Source organism: Myripristis murdjan, chromosome 13 (genome assembly GCF_902150065.1).
Source record: "Myripristis murdjan chromosome 13, fMyrMur1.1, whole genome shotgun sequence".
Taxonomy (NCBI): domain Eukaryota; kingdom Metazoa; phylum Chordata; class Actinopteri; order Holocentriformes; family Holocentridae; genus Myripristis; species Myripristis murdjan.
In genome coordinates this window covers 23,023,440-23,032,582 of record NC_043992.1, presented here as the reverse complement: position 1 = coordinate 23,032,582, position 9,143 = coordinate 23,023,440, and the positions used below count along the sequence as shown (strand labels likewise).

At 42.3% G+C, this 9,143-nt stretch overlaps 1 protein-coding gene across 2 annotated transcripts; it reads left to right on the top strand.

Annotated features, from left to right (window-relative positions):
• The first annotated feature begins 464 nt into the window (after window positions 1-464).
• On the top strand, window positions 465-9,038 carry fam124b (family with sequence similarity 124B). 2 transcript variants are annotated; one of them, XM_030067152.1, is made up of 8 exons: window positions 888-981; window positions 1,228-1,317; window positions 1,397-1,428; window positions 1,615-1,833; window positions 2,776-3,171; window positions 4,196-4,392; window positions 5,570-5,744; window positions 6,898-9,038. In XM_030067152.1, exons 2-8 carry the CDS (start codon window positions 1,289-1,291, stop codon window positions 7,533-7,535), a joined length of 1,686 nt encoding a protein of 561 aa, XP_029923012.1. In that variant the 5' UTR covers window positions 888-981; window positions 1,228-1,288; the 3' UTR covers window positions 7,536-9,038. The 2 variants fall into 2 exon arrangements, with proteins under 2 accessions (XP_029923011.1, XP_029923012.1); XM_030067151.1 differs by lacking the exon at window positions 1,228-1,317 and having other exon boundaries at window positions 465-981.
• The last annotated feature ends 105 nt before the right edge of the window (window positions 9,039-9,143 follow it).

Here is a 9,143-nt window from a genome sequence, read left to right as displayed (position 1 = left end):
TAAATGTCTGAAATACTTGCCTCTCTGACCATAATTAAAGCCTAATGTAAATGGTAAGCCACAGTCAAAAGTCATGTGCTCCCAAGGGGAACATTGCGGACCTCTGAAGGCTACAGTGCGTTGTTTACTACAGTATGCTGAGGTGGAAGTACTACTTTTCTTCCAAGACTATCTTAATCTTCATGAGAAAATATGTAGTTTTGATGTCGAGCATGTTAAAATGGATGGTTTGTGAGAGCATTGTGTATAGGGTTTCATCTCACATGGATCTGTGCTTACTTTCAGGAATCATGTAGGTCACCACTATATCATAACAACTAGAGGCTTGTCAAAAAAAGGTTTCTACAAAAGCGACCCACACTAAAGCTCTTAACAAAGCATTAACAGACGACGTGCTTAATTTCCAGGGTTTAGTCTCCCGTCCACACCTCCTCCTATGCACTTTTAATTCTGACCAGCCCGTCTGGACGGTCTCTCCTTTGTCTTCTCATATTGTTAACGCCAGCCATCTGGTGCTATTATTATAGACGGCTTTAGATTTTAAGCAGCACCAGTTATAGTCCCTTTCGCCTATTATTTCGATTCTCAGACTTCTTAAACGGAGCCTTACAGCTATTTATTCCTATGTGGAGTATGGATTTTTTTGGCCTTTTTATTTTGTATTTCGTATTATTACTATTATAATTTAGCCCGGTTCCCAAATGATCAAGGAGGTATAATAACCTAACGGTACATGTTTGCCTGGTGACGTCAGCGTCCCAGTCAGAGTCACCAGTTTGTGGGCTGGAGAGAGAGAAATCAAAAAGGGAGCCTTTCACTCAACTTGGACCGGAGAAGCTGCACAATGTAAAATTACCACTTTGGGGTTTTGTCCAGAAGACAGTACGGGCTGTAAAAGTTGCGTCGGACCATGCTTCGAAGACCGGCTGTGTTTAAGAGGACCGACGATGAAAACGTGGACTCCGGAGCTGAAACTGCCGAGTGAGTAGTTGTCTACGCGTTAGCTTGTTAGCTAACTTAGCTAACTTTGGTCATACAAAGGTAACGTACTGACTTGTGTTTGCGGTGATGAGACTGTATTCTAATGGGACTGAGATTATTTAATCCCTACATCGCTTGTCGTGTTTTAACTGTTGAGTACATTTTATAGCTTGCCGTTATTGAGTTAACGGTTGATCGCGATTTGTCATAATTTAGTGTTTTTCAGTGTACGTTTACCAACAACAGGGCTAATGTGTTGTCATGGTGACCGAAGGCACAGGTTTCCAAACCTGCCAGCGACCACAAGATGGAGACAGATTTTTTTTACTTGCTCCGGTCAGTTTAATGTCAAAATTGTTTCTAAAATCGTGTGCTCACTTGGTTAGTTTTTCATCTGATTTTATTTCATTTTCAGATCTGATTGCAGTAGGATGTCGACGTCCGCCAGTGAGTAGCCTACCGTTATGCCATAGCTAGCATAACTAAGTTACATCAAACAGCTTGTAGTTTCTTCTGAAACTCTCCCCGTGTTTACATATTTTAATGTGTGTGTGTGTGTGTGTGTGTGTGTGTGTGTGTGTGTGTGTGTGTGTGTGTGTGTGTGTGTGTGTGTGTGTGTGTGTGTGGCCCTAGTTGACCTGATGGCCCGGCGTGTGCAGCAGCAGCAGCCGCAGCCGCAGCTCCTGCTGATGAACATGCACCTCCTGGCTAACCCCGGAGACTCCCTGCTCCTGCAGCACACGCTGGACCGCCTGCTGCGCTGGCTCTGCCCCAGCCTGCGCATCTTCCATGTGTCAGAGAGGGCCGCTCCGCTCCGGGACTACACCCGCTCCCGCCTCCGTCCCGTTGCAGGTACACGTCCAGGTTTATCTCTGCTGTTGGATGAAAATCTTTTATCTCAACTTTTCAGGAGCTGGTGAGCTTTTCCTGACATGAATTTTGCTGTAGAAGTTAATGAATGGATTTTAGAATGGATCCCAAGACCTTCATTTCCACAAGCTTCGAAATAATTAATTTTAATCAATTAAAAGCTATGATTCTCGGAGTTATTATTTTATTTGTATTTGATAGAGATAAAACCCTCATATGCTTATGTATTTGGGTAAATTCATTGCACATGCTGGAGACCAGAGGTGTATTGAGCATCCCCAGTAAACAGAGCCGTGCAGTATGGACAAAAGAAAAGACAATATCTTCGACTGAATACCTCAGTATCAATATTGCACCACTATTGTAAGGATGATTATTGGCACTCTCAGGAGATATTCACACACAAGTGTGATTTTTAATAAACAGTTTAATAAACAGTTATTAGAAGATGGATATGGTGACCAGGCAGGTTGAGGCAAATAGTATAGCCACCTGAGCAGTGTAATAATTTCATAAAATTGCATCTCTGTACTGTAATGCAGCCTTTAAAACCAGGAAAAGACAACACTTATGCCATATCACAATATTGCGATATTCAAAATCTCAGACAGTATTTAGTCCCATATCCATATTGATTAAATATCAAGATATCACCCAGTCCTTTTAGCAAAACACAATGCATCCACCTTTTAGACAACTAAAATATGTGAAAGTTTCTTTTCATAAGTGCATCATTAGGAAATGGATTGTTAACCAAAATGCTGCAATTTTAACCATCCATTCATTACAGAAACTTTGTAAAAAGATGTAGGCTTAAGCTAATGTGCCATTTTTTAGTGTATTCCAATGGAGTCTGGTATGTGACAGCACAACCAATTTCAGAGTTATTTAATTTGAAATGACAAATTTGTTTCAATATCTCAGACTACCCATCTTTGGCCGTCACCTTCTTCCTCCATGAGGCCTACGGGGAGGAGCGAATCCTGCGGGTGTTGGATTTCTTCCAGCGGCCACCCTGGCAGTACCACCACACCGAGAGCTGCGGCAGCCGGACCAGAGGGGTCCACATCACCTCCAGCAGCTCTCCAGCCAGCGCCATGCTGCGGCCATACATCCTGCCCAGCCGCGACTTCTACACCCTAGGGGCTGGGATGCCCGTGTGGGGGGTGCGGCCGGTGCACTGCGGAGGGGAGATTCTGAGAGTGACACTGTACAGTGGTTATGACAATTATGAGGATGCTGTGCGGCTCTATGAGACCGTGCTGCAGCGACAGGCAGAGGAGCAGAAGACGGGCTTCTGTTGGTTCACTCTGCACACTGGTAAGTCTCTGATGAGGACTACTTTATCACTTTTGTTAAGAATAATGGTCCTCTGAGAAAAATATCCATCTTAACAAGTCATTTATCCAATCTTGAGTCTTTTTTTTTTTTTTTTTTTTTTTTTTTTCTTCAAAAAAAGGTAAAAGACAGGCAATGTATGACATAATCACATTTGTTATCAGTGCAAATCTTTTGAGAACTGTTTTGAGTCAAGTGATATTTCGATTACGTATGAGCCATGTTCTTATCTCATTATACTATTTGATGTGTGATACATCGGGTTCACAATTTCATACAACCATGATACAATGTTCAAAGACATGCAAGTCAGGTGAATTGGAGATACTAAATTGCCCCTAGGTGTGAATATATGCATGAGTGTGTCTGTCTGTGTGTCTGCCCTGTGACGGACTGGCGATCTGTCCATGGTGTTTTCCCGCCTTCCGCTCAGTGAGCACTGGGAAAGGCTCCAGCACCCTGCTAATTAGGATAAGCGGCTTGGAGAATAAACGAATAATACAATGTAATAATAAAAAATAAATGACAACAAAGTTTGCCTGAGCAAAATTTGTCTACTTCTAAGCCACAAATCATTCTAGCAGTGGCACTGGCTCACTAAAAATTACTATTACTAAGTTCTTCATGAAAAATAATTAATTCTGATGGAGTGAAATTGTAAAATTTGTGAAATTATGCTAAACAAGCAGAATAAAATGTGACAAATGTCCCAATTAGTTTTTCACCTGTGATACATATTGTCACATGTTTTGACTGTGAATACTGATATATTGTCTAACCTCTATCACACACCATCAGCAGTTTTTTTTCCTCTTGTTTAAAGGAAAACAAGATTTTAAGGCTGAATATGCCACTTAATGATTTCTTATTATAATGGACATTTTCTTACATTGCAACACTGAAAGAATAAACAACACACTAAAAAATGTCCCCAACACATCCCTCCTGATTCCATTCTGTTGTCCTATCTGCCTCTATGTTGTTGTCATTTCCCCCTGGCTCACAGAGCCAGGCCTGTGCCTGCAGCTGGCCCTGAAGCAGCTGTCACCAGGGGTTCGGGTGGAGCCGTGCAGCTCTGCTGTGCTACAGTTCAGGGTGGAGGAAATCGGCCAGCTGGTTCCCCTGCTACCCAACCCCTGTACTCCCATCAGCACTACGCGCTGGCAGACAGAAGACCTGGATGGAAACAAAGTTCTCTTCCAGGTACACTCGGCTTAAAGCAGACCTAGTTTTACCCTAGCAGTAAAAAGTTACAATATAACAGTTTTGTAGCACTTCATAAACAGTGTACATGAAGAACATTGAAAACATGTGTTCAGTTTTTTAAAATGTTCATGTGCCCTAAAATGGCCTGTCCGCGAGTGTGTGTATGTCCTTGTTCAGTCTGTGCTTTTTAATTGTAGGTTTTACATGCAGCACAATAACTCACTATTGCATGGTTTGTACGGTCACACCGTGTCTTTTAGTTTGTCCTTCTCTTTGTTTAACATATGAAGTAAACGTGCTAAATGGAAAACCAGCTCCATTTTGATTTATGCCAGGTTAAATGGTGAGGTATGTCATACCTCAGTGGTTTCTCAGGCCTGAGGCAGCCCTATATTAACTGTAAACACACAGCACTCTCCTGGATGGCTTACTATATGATTATCTCACAGCATACGGAATCCAAAGAGCCAAATCTTTGTTCATTGTCTTGCTAAAACATCTGGATTTGAAACAGGGGATTTTTGTACACGGTGTTCAATGTATGATCGACTGACATCCCTAGTAGACTAGCTAGCTTGCCTTTAGCTCAAATCAGCAATTCTATGTGCATTGCAGGGCAGTGACAGCAGTTTTATTTAGGATTTATTTTTTAACTGTACTATTGCTATTCATTTCTGATGAAGATTCCTTATTTCTTGTTATGCATTTTAATGTAATGTAGTTTATTCTTGCACCATTATGATTTGCTTTTATGATGTCCCTTCATGACATTTCTGACAATGGCTCAAGAAACTTTCCACCCTTTTTTTTTTTTTTTTTGCATTGAGATGTATAATATTAAGCCAGGGCTGTGCCTTATGAATAATAACCTAATAAATCATACCTGTGAGAGAAATCATAATCAATACCATATTCAAAGCTTCTGTAGCGTTCAGCTAAAGCTAAAGACAAAATATCACCAGACAGAAAAAAACACTCTAATGTAGTCTTTTCTGCCATAATCAAAGTACAAAAGCATCTAGCTAAGGCCTTTCACAGAAAAACTTAAAGCTGCTGAAGTAGCCATATGTCGGACGCGTGTTTGATAATTCCATCAGAGTTGCTTATCTTGCTTTAATCTCCCCAGCCCTGGTGTAAGTCGTAACCCCCCTCCTCCTGTCCCCCTGTACCGCAGGTGAAAACCCCGGCTCAGCCTCAGCGACCTCTGACCTGTGCTTTCCCCCTGCCCTGCCCCAGTGTGTCCCCTCGAGGACTGCAGCTCAGGAGCTCAGGACACACACCCAGCCAGAGCCACGGCGCACAGCCCTGCAGCCTTACCGCGCCGCTGTCCTGGCCAGCACACAGGCAAGGTAACTGAATGGAGGAATGTGGAGGCTGTAGTTACAAGGCTATGTGTTAACCATGCTGCATACATTTGGTACATTACAGTCAGCCAGCTCCATCCTAAAGACCACCACATAAAATATGAGGACCTGACTCATGACATTAATCTCTCCACATTGTTCCTAGTCCCTCATCAGTTGCTATATATTTTTTTTTAATCATTTACATTTTTCATAGGGAAGGTTTCTTGCACACTTGACCTGAGTCATAATGAGTCAGAATTAGTCTGAGACAGTGACTTCAACACGGAAAGTTTGCCGTTCAAGTGAAAGCTTAATACTTGTGATAAAAAGCTGTTGGAAAGTTCACTGGCAAGTAGTGTAACCATTAATTTTCCTTGACTGCTCCTCAGTTGTTTGGAGTGGATCAAAAAATGCTTTCACACTCATACATTTTACCTCAAGGTGAGTTGCCCTGAGGTCATCCAGGGGCAACTCACCCTGAATTCAACCCTGCTTCTTTTCACATCTGTTTTAAACACTGATCCATGGGTTTACACTCACCCTGGGGTCAGAGAAGGATTTTCATACTTATTATTTTAAACCCTGGCTGAGAGGCACACATTTTAAATAATTAGACAAATATGATGTCTAAGGTACTGATAACAGTATAACGACAGTAACCTGTAGTCGATGTATATCATAGCAGTAAAAAGCCTGTCCTTGAATATTTTCTCTCTCCGAGATGTTGGCGAATTTCACCATCAGACCAAATTGCTCTTGGCATAATAACTATTTTATGTAGCCAGCCAATTCCATTATCCTGAATAAAATTAGTTTATTGTCATATTAACATCAGTTGTTATGAGCTGTTCCTTCTAAGGCTGACAACACAGGGTGAGCTCAACCTTGTTGTTTTCACACTACAGAGGGAAATTTCAACCCTGGTCCCAAGCAGGGTTGGAAATGAAGGTGAAACCGCTGGTGCACTTATGCCTGGTTTGAAAATGTGACTGTGAAAGCACCTACAGTCTTCTTCAGATACCTTGACTTCTAGTTGCATGTAAAGAGAACACCTCAAATCTATTCTTATTGTATTGTCATGAGAAATGATGCTTTGCAAAGGTTTTTAATTGTCCAGTTTAGTGACATTGCTTGGCCTTTCTGCGGTTGTTCCCAGGTCACAGAACGTACCCTGACCCTGGCCTGGAGAAGATGTATGGAGGAGGTGGAGGAGAGAGCTTTGGCTCAGGTAGTTGCTGCAGCACTCCTCCAAGCAGCTCTTGCTACTCGTCCCAGCGCAGCAGCCCCGCCCCGGCCCCGAGTGCCAATCACCATGACTCTCCTCTGCGTCCTTCCATCTCCCGCTCCCTATCACATCTCCTCCTCGAGGAAGAGGAGGAGGAGGAGGAAGAGCCTGAGACCAATGTAGACACAGGAGTCCCTGTCTCATCTCGCTCTGACATGGGGTTTAACATAACTCGCTCCTCCTCCGTGGACCTTTTGATGGCTCCTCGCTCCGAGAGGCCTGCAGCTGTTGGAGCCTCAGCTCTGGAGGGTCTGGCCAAGGAGCTGAGTGAATGTCTGTCCAGGACACGCACACTCCCTCAGGGAGCCTCTAGGACACCCCAGAGCTCTGCTGGTTGTGCAGATGCCTGTTCAGCCGGGCAGGGCTGTGGCAGCAGGACAGTAGCAGCTGGACAAAGTCCCTCCAGAGGGCAGGTGGTAGAGATGGATAGGACTACAGCTGAGCCCTGTGCCAAGCTTCTGCCAGCACGCACACACAGTGCAGAGCCAGTGGATGAGTTCTTCATCTGAGTTCGTTCCACTATACCACGTGGGGTGGTAATTATCACAGTGCAATGAAAACCTCCTCACACTGAGGAGGCTGCAGCCTTTGAGGAACAGGACCAGAGATGCTCTAAGCCGAGGACTTGAGGGTCGGTTCAAGTAAAATGTGTCATTCTTGATTTCTGGTCCTTAACATGGTTTGGCTCGTCCGATAAATTTCAATAATGTAATGGCGTAATGGTCTAAACCCAGTGGTTCCAATGGTGGTATGACTTTGGTGATATTCTGTGACAATGCCAGTAATGATAATGTGTAATTTCTAATGTATTTTCTTATAGGCTCAACTAATGATTGCGCAGCTCTAATTCTTAAAATGTAGCCCTGTGAATAGCAAAATGAGGGAAATGTGTGCGTGATTTTAAGTCTAGGTGTCTTTCATAGGGCATCATCACGCATAATACACTACAGTGAGACGAGTTAGTTTTACCATCATGATGGCATTAAATTCTTATTTGTTGATTGTTTTTGAAAGAGACAAAGATATTCTTTGGAGTTTTGAGCCTGAGTCAATTTATCTCTGTGATTTATCCTGATTGCCATCTCCAATGAAGCACAGGGACTCTGTCTGTGTGCCACTTCTGACACCAAGCTTTGCTCAGTGTGATGAGCCTGGTGACCTTGGATTACATTCTGTGATTGCACTTAAAATTAGATCCTTGTTATATTTGTTTAAATGTATATTAAACTAGACCTTCATAATTACTGCATTGTAATCTGATATCAAACATAACAGTTTTTTTCCTCAGACAGTATAGCAATGTTTCATGAATAACTGTTAGTTGGACTAACAGTCCAACTAACACACAGTTGGACTGGACAAATGTCAGATCAGGAAGTATAAAACGTATTTTCTAATACTATCTTCTAATACTATAAATGCACAAGGTGTCTCAAGGCCAGTTTAGAAAAAAGGCCAATAACCCAAGTGCGTCGTAAGACCTCAGAAATATTAAATGATGTATGGCTGTAGGTTCTACAGTGAGGGATTAACTGAACTGAAACTTCACAATTTATGCAGTTGTTGCAAAGTGGAATTCTGAAATGTTGGTTGAGTACAGCTGTGACAGAGTGCAGTGATACAGCTGCTTAGACATAAGAGCTGTGATGAAAATTATTTTGTCACGTAAAGAGAAGAAACTATGCATTTAATCATCAAACCTCATTACTCAGGTCATACTTTTGTTTTCTCTTCAACAAAACCAGGTACTTCATTTTTCTTGTCTGAAAAATCAACTTTAAATGGGGCCAAGGACCCTCTGAAATCAACTCACTGATGGGAAGAATTAACTGCATTGTTGTTAATTTTGAATGCATTTTTTTGCATTGCATTTTTTCATGCATGTGATGTCAGACAGTATGAGTTGCTATCCCATCTGTGGTTTGATGACCAGAATGTTCAATGATACAGAGAAATGTGTTCTAGGTATTAAAGGACAGGATGGGTAGAACAGATCTGTCATATTGTTATTATCTGTCATTTGTTAAGGGCTAACTCTTGGTGTGTCCTGACAATGATGCTTCCAAATGTCAGATACAAAGAATAACATCTTCTTTACACTAAAATAATTTAGGTTG

What these genes read in the sequence shown, in the direction of transcription:
- fam124b (XM_030067151.1), top strand. Translation starts at nt 911, where the DNA reads ATGCTTCGAAGACCGGCTGTGTTTAAGAGGACCGACGATGAAAACGTG. An exon ending in TTGGTTCACTCTGCACACTG is followed by an intron (nt 3,172 to 4,195) that starts GTAAGTCTCTGA and finishes CCTGGCTCACAG; the next exon opens with AGCCAGGCCTGTGCCTGCAG. An exon ending in CTGGCCAGCACACAGGCAAG is followed by an intron (nt 5,745 to 6,897) that starts GTAACTGAATGG and finishes GGTTGTTCCCAG; the next exon opens with GTCACAGAACGTACCCTGAC.